Source organism: Hippoglossus stenolepis, chromosome 18 (assembly GCF_022539355.2).
Source record: "Hippoglossus stenolepis isolate QCI-W04-F060 chromosome 18, HSTE1.2, whole genome shotgun sequence".
Lineage (NCBI taxonomy): Eukaryota > Metazoa > Chordata > Actinopteri > Pleuronectiformes > Pleuronectidae > Hippoglossus > Hippoglossus stenolepis.
In genome coordinates, this window is record NC_061500.1 from 417,149 (window position 1) to 429,843 (window position 12,695).

The 12,695-nt window shown below is 44.7% G+C and overlaps 3 protein-coding genes across 3 annotated transcripts; 2 read left to right on the forward strand and 1 right to left on the reverse strand.

The window, feature by feature from the left end:
- Positions 1-272: 272 nt before the first annotated feature.
- ndor1 (NADPH dependent diflavin oxidoreductase 1) lies at positions 273-5,807 on the reverse strand. Its single transcript, XM_035184440.2, has 15 exons — positions 5,688-5,807; positions 5,049-5,196; positions 4,875-4,952; positions 4,539-4,636; positions 4,356-4,454; positions 3,979-4,080; positions 3,678-3,878; positions 3,410-3,537; positions 3,122-3,333; positions 2,844-2,951; positions 2,616-2,730; positions 2,170-2,316; positions 1,933-2,051; positions 1,435-1,529; positions 273-984 (listed from the first exon to the last, which is right to left on the reverse strand). The coding sequence occupies exons 2-15, from the start codon at positions 5,181-5,183 to the stop codon at positions 840-842; spliced, it is 1,782 nt and encodes a 593-aa protein (XP_035040331.2). The 5' UTR covers positions 5,184-5,196; positions 5,688-5,807; the 3' UTR covers positions 273-839.
- A 71-nt stretch (positions 5,808-5,878) lies between these two features.
- On the forward strand, positions 5,879-9,452 carry psmb10 (proteasome 20S subunit beta 10). Its single transcript, XM_035184441.2, has 9 exons — positions 5,879-5,996; positions 6,190-6,444; positions 6,901-6,994; positions 7,110-7,207; positions 7,932-8,072; positions 8,182-8,297; positions 8,484-8,542; positions 8,931-9,082; positions 9,188-9,452. Exons 2-9 carry the CDS (start codon positions 6,380-6,382, stop codon positions 9,297-9,299), a joined length of 837 nt encoding a protein of 278 aa, XP_035040332.1. The 5' UTR covers positions 5,879-5,996; positions 6,190-6,379; the 3' UTR covers positions 9,300-9,452.
- A 333-nt stretch (positions 9,453-9,785) lies between these two features.
- Positions 9,786-12,348, forward strand: LOC118125645 (histone H3.3). Its single transcript, XM_035184445.2, has 5 exons — positions 9,786-9,925; positions 10,649-10,825; positions 11,049-11,170; positions 11,589-11,663; positions 11,852-12,348. The coding sequence occupies exons 2-5, from the start codon at positions 10,705-10,707 to the stop codon at positions 11,978-11,980; spliced, it is 447 nt and encodes a 148-aa protein (XP_035040336.1). The 5' UTR covers positions 9,786-9,925; positions 10,649-10,704; the 3' UTR covers positions 11,981-12,348.
- Positions 12,349-12,695: the final 347 nt, after the last annotated feature.

A 12,695-nucleotide genomic window follows, 5' to 3' on the forward strand; every position in this document is an offset into this window, starting at 1 on the left:
ATCCAGAGAGGAGCGGTGACGAGTCGGAGCTGCTCAGTTCAGAGCTGAAGGTTGAAGTGAAACTGTCCAGGCTTCAGCTGGGTTAGGTGGATTCTCTTCCTTTTATAGGGTTAGGTGGATTCTCTTCCTTTTATACTCAACTAGTTTCTGTGCCTGTTCGAGATCAGGGGTTGAGATTGAACTGTTGCCTCACCGCGTGTCGTGTTGGTTCGTCTTGTGACAAGGTTATTCATCTCGTGTTTTAAAATGTCACAGAGAAATAAATCAGAGGATTTGGGTTTTAATGCCGTCAATATGAGATTTAATCCAGATAGTTTACATTTAACTACACGAGACAAGTCAAATAAAATAAGTGTAAACGTTTAAATGCCCAAGAAATATTTGATTGAATAAAGTAAAAAAAGACTATTCATTTTCAGCCTTAATGTGAAAACAAGCCGGACATTTTAATAATCTTCCACATTACTAATCAAATTGACTTTTTCATAATTTACTCAATAATCAACTTTGATTTCATGAAAGAGGAGAAGACGCTTCTCAACCTTGATGCTTCTCAGAATAATTCATGGATCTTGATGAAAATAATCAGACTGATATTTATGAGTGTGTGGGAGGAGGAGGAGGAGTCTTCTCATCTTCAGGTTTTTATCCTCCTGCACTTTTCTCTGTTCTCTACCTTCAGAGAAACGTCTCAGAGTCGGTTTCCTCATATTTCAGCAGCAGCTCAGTTGTTCTGTCTGATGAGAAGAAGCTGGAACCATGTGATGAAGGCACAGACCAAACAAGCTCGTGAACAAACGGCCTCGATTCGGTGTCACAGGCAACACGTCGACACGTGATCATGACCACGTCTCGCTCTGGAGTCGCCCCGCCCTCTCCATGGCCACCAGCATTTGCTCGGCTTCCTCTGAGGACACGCCCCCCTCCTGCTGGAAGACACCTTTCAACGCGTCGCTCACGCTGGCTGGCATCTGTTTAGCGTTTCTGCTCAGAAACAGAACACAGAGATTCAGCAGCGGTAAGATTCAGAAATTACACAGACATGAAGAAGTTTGTCAAAAGGATCCAACCAATAAAAGGCCAGGTGGTGATGAGGAATCACATCGTCCAGCTCTCGTTGGACAAGCAGAAGCTACTTGAGTGAAAAGCCTTTAACAGCTCTGCACAGTGAAAAGGATTCATGAGACGTTTTGAGAAAAGATGTTCTCCGTTTCCAAAATGTTCAAATCCATAAGAAACACTTCATTGAGCTGCGATGGTCATTTTGATGATTCTATTGCTTCGCTGGTTGTATGAACATAGAAAACAACGTCAAGCAGAACGTCTTCACATGTGAGAAGCTGCTGACGTTTTATTGGAGGACAGTGATTGTCTTCTTGTGGACACTGAGCGTCGGGCCTGAGGCCGGGCCCAGGTTCACGGGTCTGGACTCACCCAGCGATGTAGAAGCAGCCACGTTTATTAGCGATCAGATCCCAGAGGAGCGCAGCGTTCTCCGTCACACGGTGCTGCACGTACACCTTCTCCTCCTGAGAACAAACACTCGGTCAGCATCGGGACAGAGCTACAGCTGATGTGTGGGGGGGCAGTCAACACGTGGTGTTAGCAATGAACTCTGGGTATTGTAGGAAAAGGTTGAGCCGATTTTACGCTTGAATTATGTTTTCAGATTGTCCGTCGCTCTCTCTCTCAGGAACTTTGAGGAATCTGCTGCAAAGTTGGACTCAACTTGAACTTGTAGGATTTAAGTGGTTAAAGGTCAAAGGTCACCTGTTGAGCAGGACTTCCCAGGAACCTGAGCTGATTAGAGTTTATTGTTTAAATGATGATATTTAATTCAAATCCTAATGTTTCGGGCTTATTGGAGATAAGTCGGGGACAGAAGGGAGATTGTGACCATGTTTCCTGAGTGTGTGTGTGCGTGTGTGGGACCTGGTCTCGTGAGAAGGCCGTGAAGAGGGTCAGATGTCCGGCCTCCGTCATCTCCTCCCACTCTGACCTGAAGTAAAAGTCCTTGGACTCGGAGCGACAGCCGAAGAACAGGACGTTGGCTAAAGAGCAGGGAGAAGAGGAAGAAGAGGAAGAAGAGGAAGAAGAGGATGAAGAGGATGAAGAGGAGGAGTTTCACGACAAGATGTGAAGTCAAAGTCGGAGCAGTGAAGATCTCACCGGTCTTTCCCTCAGCGGTCCTCTCTTGTAACGCCGACCTGAACGGTGCCACTCCGGTTCCAGGTCCGACCATGATCACAGGAGTGTCCTGCTCTTTAGGGAACTTCAGACTTCCCTTCTTCACCCACAGAGGAACACGCACGTCCCCTGAGCATCAAGTGTTCAGTCATTTTACAGTGAATCATCACATCAGGAGGATTTTATTCACACGGCTTTTGTTTTTAACTGCAGGACTTTAACTTTGTTGAGCTCAGTTGGAAGAAAATCGTTTTTATTCCCCTTTTACAATTTTTATGAAACTATCACATTTCAGAAAAGCTGCTTTGAGTCTGTGGATCTTGTCCCTGACATGTTCCTGTTGTTGTGAACGACCCAGACAAGCATCTGCTGCTTATTCAGATTTGAAACAAACTTATGAGCCGATCAGAAAGAAAATGTGCTCAGACCTTGTTCAGGGTCCAGGGAGGATAACCAGCTGGAGCAGAGGCCTCTTCGTGGTTTATACAACTTGGTTTTGTAGCGAACAACAGCTACGAGGATCTGAAGCCTGTTTGGATGAACCTGTGTGGAGAGACAACATCTCTGGAGGAAGGATTTCATCTTGGTTTCTCCTCCATGAACAAACATCCAGAAGAAACACAGAACATTGATTGTTGTTGTGAAGGATGAGTTACCTGGAGCGAGGAGGCGATGGAGAAAGATCGAGGCTGGATCTCAGGGAAAAGATCCAGGAGATAATCCACTTGGAGTTCGGCTGTAGTGTTTGGGAAATCCGTCAAAACCTGCGGCGACACATGAACCTCAACACGTGGAACCAAAGACGGGTTGATAGATATGAAGCCTTAAACTAAATTTGACTCGTGCTGTTGTTAACAAACATCTGAGTGATTTAAAAGCTGCTGTGATGCATTAAAGTCGGGCAGGCTCATCATCTCGGACTCTCGGCCGTCACCTCCAGTGCGGTGCGTCGCAGCTGGTTGCAGTAGCTGTGCAGCTCGGCCTGACCTGCAGCCGAGCTGAACTCCACCAGCTTCTCCCGCTCCAGCTCGTTGGTGGCGAACGTGGACAGCAGCTCAAAGAAGGAGCGGCGAGGCACAGCGCCGATGTCCAGGTAGCTCTCCACCAGGTGGCGCACAGTGCAAGGCTGAGGGAGTCTGGCTGGAACTGACAAGTCAAGAGGTTCAAAGAAAAGTGGAATGAAGAAAGGAAGTTCCGGGTCACACAGGCGGATCACACCAACCTGCAGTGTTGTCCGTGGCGCTCAGCGTGAATCTGGCGTCTGGATCTAATCTCAGCAGTTGGCAGAATTGTCGTCCGTCTTCTGGTGCGTTACAGGGACGCATGTTCACCACGTCTCCGGCACCAAACCTGCACAACAACACTTTGTTGTGAAAAGGACACTGAGCTGGGACTTCACTCGTGTCTGTCAACGACATCAACCTTTCACAAACTTTCTTTTCCTGCTCACTGTTTTGAAAATGTACCGACGGACTGTTTTCAATTCTTACTGGATGTTGGATCCAGTGATGTCGAACTCTATGTGCCTCACTTCCTGGAAGTGGGACACGTCTGATACTCTCCTGTTGGACACCAGTCTGGCAGGAAAGGCTTGAGACGCGGAGTGGACAGTTTGCTCCGTGTTCCTCAGCCTGTGGTCGGCCTCCTCCTTCACATCATCCAGGAAGTGGAACATGTATGTTGGGGGGAGTCTGCCACACGGAACAACAACAACAAACTGTGTCGCCGACTGAAGGAAATAATAATCTGCTTCTAAAAGAATCTCAAGCAGCACATCAGGTGGATACTCACGGTTCGTCTTCCCTCAGTGGAGCCACATCAGCCACAGACGGATACAAGACCAACACCTCCTCCCAAAATGACGTGAGCCACGGGTCGATCACAGCGTCCGAACTGTTTCCAACAAGAGTTTACAACAGCAACGTCACGGGTTTGATTCCAGATGTAATCAAGCTTAATTCAAACGTACACAAAAAAACATATCATATACTAAGATGGTGCATTGTGTAAATGTGTCACGAACATGAACCCAACAGTGCGACACAGACATATCAGTGTGATAGAAACAGAAAAGATGTGCATTCATCAACTTCTATAGATTTGTAGTTTCTTTTTATTCATAGTTTTCTAAATGATCCTAATTTCATGACCGAGGTCCGTGTTCTTACCCCAGGTCATGTTGGTCATCGACCAGCCCGACAGGAAGCAGCACACGGGCACCGAGCTGCAGGAGCCGCTTATGGAGCTTCTTGGCCACAAAGTTGAACCTACGGACAAAAGCAGTTAAAGCTGTGAACTGCGAGTGATTCTCAACGTGGAGCAGGAGAAGTGAAGCCGGGGAGACGACTGACTTTGGATAGGACGAGTCCCCGAGGCCCAGAACGGCACAGTCCAGCCGACTGAGAGATCCAACAGGTAAAGACTTCTTAAAGAGAAACCTCCAGAAGTTCTGTGGATAAAAAAGTAAGACGTGCACAAAAAACACGACAAGAGTCGGACGTCAAACTGTCACTTCAACAATCGGGACTAAAACATGTTAATTAAGACTCAAATAAAACGTCTTTCAGGAGTTCCCTACTGAGAATAGAAACAGTGATAGAACAATAATGTGAACTATTATTTCTCTCACCTTGCATCTATTTATTTCTTTATTTAATATGTTGCACGTGTGTTATTTGTTTGATTACCTTCATGTTGTCTGGAGCTTCTCCTTGTCCGGTGGTGGCACACACGAAAACCACCAGAGGCTCTGAGATCAGGTCGGCCTGTTGGACAAGAGGAACCACACTCAGTGATCTCAGGTGATTCTCCGTCAGACAGCATCACTGCAGGGACTGTGAACGAGTCCTAATCCCACTGACCACGTTGTAACTGTCCAGAGGAAACACCTGAACCTGCAGCCACTTCCTCTTGGCCTGTCGTAGGATCCTCTGAGCCGTGTCCTGGGCGGTTCCAGTCTGACTCCCGTACAGGACCAGGAGACTGGGCTTCGACATTACGACTGATTCTCTAAAACCACCAAGGAAAAGGAGAATACTAGAAAAGTTGTGTTTCCAGTGAATGAACCATAACGACTCTACATCGTTACTTTTAAGGGTTAAACACATGAGCAGGATTAAACTCATGTGTTTTAATATGCTCAGGGTTAAGTGTGATATAAATAACACTGAGGGGATGTAATCAAATATATATATTAACCACTAAGTTTTAAACATGTGACCTTCAGACAATAATCCTGGAAGATGATTTCCTCAAAATGTTATTTGAATGTTTTCATTGATCAGTAATGACGCTCATGACAGATATTAAACAAACATGTTGTAATATATTATTATTTTTTATTTACTAACAGAACAGAGAATAAGTTTGTCATCATCAGACACTGTCGTAACGCTCTCTTCCACGTTGCTAACTGCGAACAGGCTAGCTACGTAATATTTAATGATGTATTTTCCGTCTGTATAATATAAATATAGATATAAAATATAAAAACTACAAACCGCTGCTGCTCCAGAGTCACTTTTAAATAAAGTCTGATAATAAACAGCTGAGCGAGCACATCACTTCCGCATTCTCAACACTATTTCACACTTTACGGCAACGCCCGATTCGACTTGTGATTGGCCTGCGCACTGGTGTTGCGTTCAAAGACACAAAGAAGCTCGGAAACTTGAAAGACATATACGTGCAATGAGCGCATGAACAAAAACAACCGACATCAGAGTAACACCGCGGTGAGTGAGTGCTGCAGCTCACCGGTGATTTTAACAACCATCAGACTCTGATACACGGAGTACTGGTGTGATAAGGTAACACTACTTTAACACACAAGTTCATCACACACACACACACACACAACAAACTGTGATCAACACACACACACAGAGGAGATACAATATATCATTATATTATTATTATGTAATTGTCCTGAATCTGGTTTTATTTTGAAAGAAAGTGACACCGTTTGTTTAACAAGAGTCTTTTATTGTTTTAATCCAACAGAATAAAAAACATTTGAATCCAAAATGAAGCAAAGTGGGAGAAAGGGGCGTTTCCTTTGTTACAGTGTGGAGCAGGAAGCTTCTGCTGAAGAAGTGAAAGTAAAAGTCAGAACGAGTGAAAAGCTCTGACACGAGACAACGTTTTGTGTCCACGTCCCGAGTTGAGCTGATCCCAGATCTCCGGAGACAAGATGCTCCACAGTGTGAGAGGCTCTGAGCAGAAGTCTGGAGGCTTCTGCTTTGAAAACAGCCGCAGGTGAGAAACACGGACACTGTACATCTATAGAAGTATATTAACACTGTGTAACTATATATATATACAGTGCTAGCTGTCAATCACTCTGTGGTATCCCCCAGTACACCCGGTGCTTTATGGTCTGTTTGACTCTAAATGATCATAATTCACTAAATGAACATCAGCTGTTTGAAGAAGACTTGAAACTAGAGACTGAGACAGAAACTCCTGAATGTTTACTGACGTTATAAAGTGAGAAGTAGAGTCACTTTCTATAGAAACTACCAGTGGAGTCGCCCCCTGCTGGTCACTACACAGAAGACAGGCTTCAAGGGCATTGGCTTCACTTTCTGGATAGACATTAATATATACAGAGAATGGAAGGACTGTGATAAACCACAGTTCTGTTCCTCCACTTGTGGGCAGTGTACAGAACAGGATGTTAATGATGTTCCTGATGCTCATCATCATTTCCAGAAATGCAGTGTTGGAGTCCAACTTGTCGGAACTCGGCTTCAAAGCTCCCAGTGCCAGAAAAACCGGGACCACCATCGCTGGGATTGTTTTCAAGGTGAGGATCTCACACAGAGACGTGCAGAGTGGCCTGCTGCTCTTTAAACTGATTCAGGTAGTGAACTGTGGACACGATCCAGGTGAGCTGAGTATTTTCTGTCCTTGTCCCTCAGGACGGAGTGATCCTGGGAGCTGACACCAGGGCCACAGACGACATGGTGGTGGCCGACAAAAACTGCATGAAGATACACTACATCGCTCCAAAGGTCTAGTGAGTGAGACCAGTTAGTTCATCAGCTTCACAGCAGAAGATATTTTCAGACAATCAATCACATTTTATTAGTATATCTCATATTCACAAATCCCAGTTTGTCTCATGGTCTTTAACAAGGTGAGACGTCCTCTGTTCTTAACCCTCAACAAGAGTCAAACTACTAAAACCTTTAACAGGTAAAGAAGGTAGAAACCTCAGAGACACATGTGAGGATCCGTCTCCCAGGACGGACACAAGTGAACAGATGTCACGTGGAACAGAGAACATCAGAGAGATCAGAGTATTTACAGCTTTGATTAGAATAAACACTTTGTAGCTGAAGGTCAATGAACTGATGGATTATTGTCAGTAATGGTCGAGTATCTGAGGAGACGTATTATATATCAAGCAGTCTTGATGTAATCATAGTCCACGATCAGGATCCACCACGATCAGGATCCACATCGATCAGGATCCATATCGACAGGAACATGTGGGGAACATTCATGGCTCCTCTTCTTCATCCTGAGATCTTTGTGTTCTTCCAGTTTCACGTCCGTCACGTGTTAGAAACCTCGTCAACACGTCCACTCGCTCTCTGGGAAGCTTCCACACATTGTCCTGCTGTCTCCTCACAAACTCCAGAGTCATGTCTGAAAACGTCTCCTGAGTTTGAGTAACATCAGAAGAACGTCCGCGTCATGTTCACGGAGCTGAACTGTGTTGTGTGTGTTCTGTGCAGTTGCTGTGGAGCTGGCGTGGCTGCAGACGCCATAATCACCACACAGGTCATAGCGTCCAACGTGGAGCTGCACATGCTCAACACCGGGCGCCCCCCCCTCGTCGCCATGGTAACCCGGCAGCTGAAACAGATGCTGTTCAGGTTTGACTTTTCTCCAGTAAACTGGGTGAAGGAGAAGAACTCAGTAAATTCTGGTTCTAAAGAAATGTTGGTTATCGATGGTTTGAAATGTTGCATGATGGTTTCTCAGGTACCAGGGTCACGTTGGCGCGTCTCTGATTGTTGGAGGAGTGGATGTGACCGGAGCTCACCTGTACAGTGTTTACCCTCACGGCTCCTATGACAAGCTGCCTTTCGTCACCATGGGTACGTGGCGTGTGCTCGGTTTACTGAAGCTTTCACTTTTATTTCTTGTGACCAAAATAATCCAGGTTCACTCAGGACCAGGATTTTAAAAGTCAACCACACAAAGACATCTGCTCTGTTTTCTGTAGGAAACCAAATAGTAAGACTGAAGGGTTAGGGTTAGTTGATGTTTGACTGTGGTTTCAGGTTCTGGAGCTGCAGCGGCCGTCTCTGTATTTGAGGACAGATTCAAACCAAAGATGGAGGTGAGACGATGAATCCAATAAACAGATGTGATGTGAATGAGTTCATCCTAAAGTTATGCTGCAAATAAGACGTGGTAAAAGTCTGCTGTGTAAATATTCAACAATAATACAAAAACAACACACAAGTAAAAACACAAAATACAAATGTGAATCATCTGCACAGAATAAACAACCACTGTCTGCTGTGTTATATATAAATCATATAATACAGAGTCTGTTTATTCTGATGTATTAAGGTTGTAATGCCTCCATCACAAACATTACGTTGTGTATTATTGACTTGGTCATGTGCCGTGAGTTCGTAGGGGAAGGGACTGTGGGGTCAAAGGTCGACCTGTGGTTCAGTCAGTACCATAGAATCACCCGTCGGTGTCGACCTGTGTTTCAGCTGGAGGAGGCGAAGCAGCTCGTACGAGACGCCATCGCCGCCGGGATTCTCTGTGACCTGGGCTCCGGCAGCAACGTGGACATGTGCGTAATTACCGAGGCCGGAGTGGAGCACCTGCGAGGCTACGACCAGCTGGCGGTCAGAGGCCAGAGGTGAGCGTCCACACCGTCACTCAGAGCTGCTGAGAGGGACAACAAGGATTTCTGTGTTTGTACACTTCATGAACAAAGTGTGTTCCTCCTCTGTGTTTCTTCCAGAGAGGGACAGTACAGGTTCGATCCCGGTACCACTGCCGTCCTGACCAAGACTGTGACCCCTCTGTCCCTGGATGTGGTGGATGAGTGTGTTCACACCATGGACGCTGAGTGAACCCTGCTCTGATCGGCTGGTTCAAGAAAAGCTTTAGTTGTTAAATCACTTACGTAAAAATCAGTTTGCTTGTTTTTCTTCTCATGAAGTTAAATGTTCACCTCGTGACTAACGAGCAGCAGTTTCACATTAAAAGCACTTGTTGTAATGATTTCCAATTTCATTGTGTGAATTATTTTTTGTATTCAGCTTTATTGCAGAAACAAAAGGTTCATATCTGTGAACTATATATTTAAGTTAAGATGAATAAGTGAATATGTTTAAAGAATCTGATCTCATCTGATATATTTTATATTAAATAGATAAATGTGGATTTAATCGCTCCTCCAATCACCTTGTGTTTCCTCCAGCTCCACGGTGCGTTGCATCCTCACACCCGGAGAAGCCGGTGTATCCACGCAACGTGCTGAAAATATGACTGTTACGTTCCCGCCCCTCTAAAGTTGTAAAGATTTGTTTTTCAAGCGCTCTCGCAGGTCGACCCCGCCCCCTCCCTCCTCGCTGATTGGCCGAGCCGGAGGGGGGGCTGTTTGAATGTGTTGTGTTCAGGGAACTCTTCGCTTTTCTCTTCGCTTTTCAAGGATTTTATGAAGAATTCGAACCGGAGACCTCGTCCAGCTCCTCGCGTGAGTTCACTTCCGCTTCCCTGTGTGAGCCGAGGTCCAGAAACATCACGCGATCAATGTAAAGCTGCTCTTTAGTGATTCGCTCAGCGTGGAGCGAGCAGGGGCTACCGCTAGCTGTTAGCATGTAGCCGTTAGCCAGAGAAACATCAGTCACTTGACTTGGTGAAATAATCAAGTTTAATTTATCCACTTGAATTCAAACTGAGTCTGTTTCACTTCATGGTGAAGTTTGATTCTTTTTAAATGAGACGATTTCTATCAAGAGGATGTTTTTCAATAAAAAATAATAAAATCCTCGTTCAATATAAATCCAGTCTGAGAAGGTTTGACATCCGGTTTACAGAGGATCCAGGACAGTTATAGTACAGGTACAGTATAACTACAGTACAGGTACAGTATAGTTACAGGTACATGTACAGTACAGGTACAGTATAGTTACAGTACAGGTACAGTTACAGTATAGTTACAGTACAGGTACAGGTACTTAACAGCGGCTGCTCATGAGTTAATGAGAACAGCGTCAGGATCCCGTCTCGACCCTGAACCCCTCAGAACCCCTCAGAACCCCTCAGAACCCGAAGCTGTCCACTGGCTGAGGGGACGAGAGCAGAGGAGCGTTTAGATGAGAGGGAATCTGCTGTTTTCAGTGTCACCAGAACAAGAGAAGAATAAAAAGTGTCTGTTTTCATTGATAAATCATGTGACGTCCTCTGTCCTTCACAGGCAGACTGTGCTGCAGCGTCTTTCCTCTCGTGGACCGGACCTGTGTGTTGACGGAGATGCGTCACAACACCTCTAGCAGTCGTCGGAAGGGCAAGGCCCCTCAACACCGCTCCGAGGTGTCGGCCCCAGGGACCTCTGGCTCCACAGCCCGGTCCCCACAGAGGAGCAGTGGTTCAGGTGAGAGGAACTGAACCAGTGAAGCCCACGTCTGAAAATGAGTCAACATCCTCCTGTATGCATGCAACAGTTTTATTATTGTTAGAAAATAAATTCCACCTTTTCGATACAACAGGAAAAACTCTGTCCCCTTTAAAACGTTTATCAGAACCAGTCCATACTCCAGAAGCTAAGATATTCCTCTCATGGTATTCAGTAGTATTCCTCTGTATGTGTTTTCCAGTCGTGCGTCCCGTGACTCCCAAGAAGAGAAGGTTCCGACCAGGTACAAAGGCCTTGATGGAAATCCGCAAGTTCCAGAAGAGCACGGATCTTCTGCTCAGGAAGGGACCGTTCTCTCGCCTGGTGAGTCGCTTCGTCTTCAAACCACATGGAGAACATGAGCAGTGTGGGTCATGTGTAACTTCAGGCCTAAGTTTTAGCTGAAGCCTTGAGAACACAGGCAGCAGTTTGAATGGTGAGACAGTGGGGCTGAAGCTTTGTGTGTGAGGACATGGAGGGACAGAGGGGGACGTCTCTGAATGGAGTTCAACATCTCTTTATACACTGAGACCTAGAGGAAAAGAAAATGGAACATTTCGGGAATAAATCAATGTAGATAAAAGTCAAAATGGAAGCAAACCAAAATGAACTAATGGATGATATTATTCAGCTCTATGCTCTCCACAGTGTAACATTTACAATGAGAAGTGCAGTTTAAAAGCAGAAACTTAAACTGTGTCTGTTTTGAAAAACACAAAACAACTTCCTCTTTTTGGTTCAGGTTCGTGAGGTTTGCCAAACTTTTTCCAGAGAGGCTCTCCGATGGCAGGTTTACGCTATTCTCGCCCTGCAGGAGGTAAGAAGCTGCCTCCACCACCAAGCTAACGTGCTTTTATAGTGTCGTGTCTACTTCTTGTCATCATTTTGAATACATTTCTCTCCTCCTGAATCGATATAATTCAAATAAAGTTGCTGAATATACTTCGTATTGCTCAACAGTGCAGTGTGAATGTTTCTTTGGTTCCCTGCTCCTCACGCTCTCAGGCTGCAGAGGCGTTTCTCGTCATGCTGTTCTCGGACGCCAACCTGTGCGCAATCCACGCCAAGCGAGTGACCCTGTTCCCCCGCGACATTCAGCTGGCACGGAGGATCCGCGGCGTGGATACCCTGTGAAAACACCTCACAACACAAGTATCGCAACAGGAACGAGATGCTCTCGACCAGTTTAAACTTTTCACCTGTTTTTAAAAACTTTCTGACATTTTATTAAATTTGGGTCTGAAAATCCTTGAGAAAAAAATTATATTTATCATAAGTTGGCAAAATATCATCAGGCTGACAAGTTCAGGTCAACTGAGTCGGCTTCAGAAGTTTTTTAAAAGAATGAAAATTCTTAAAGTGTTTTTATACATTTGTAAATGATTTTAATACCCTGTGTTTGACTGTGATCACTCCTCTGTGATGTATCATAACGTGTAATGTTGCTCCATAATTCATGTAAACGTATTTTCTTAATAAAAAGCCATTTTCTTCCTATTAAACGTGATGTTTTATTTTGATCTGGATACCAGCAAAGATTTAATGTCAGTCATTTTGTTTCTGTTCAACACAACAACTGTAAATACGACGCGTCTCCACTTCCTATATATCTTTGATACTTAATGAAATAATTAATGAATATCTCTATAAACAAGATAATATCTGGTGTGGACAACATGTTTGCACTATATATATATATATATATAATGTTTTCACAAGTTAATGTGTGAACAAGATAAACATTACAACTATTTGGGATTTATGGGGCTCCATAATTTTCAGTTAGTCTTTTCTTTATTGATAAATGTAAAAGCTTTTTGATTCAAATTACACATATATTTTTTTCTGT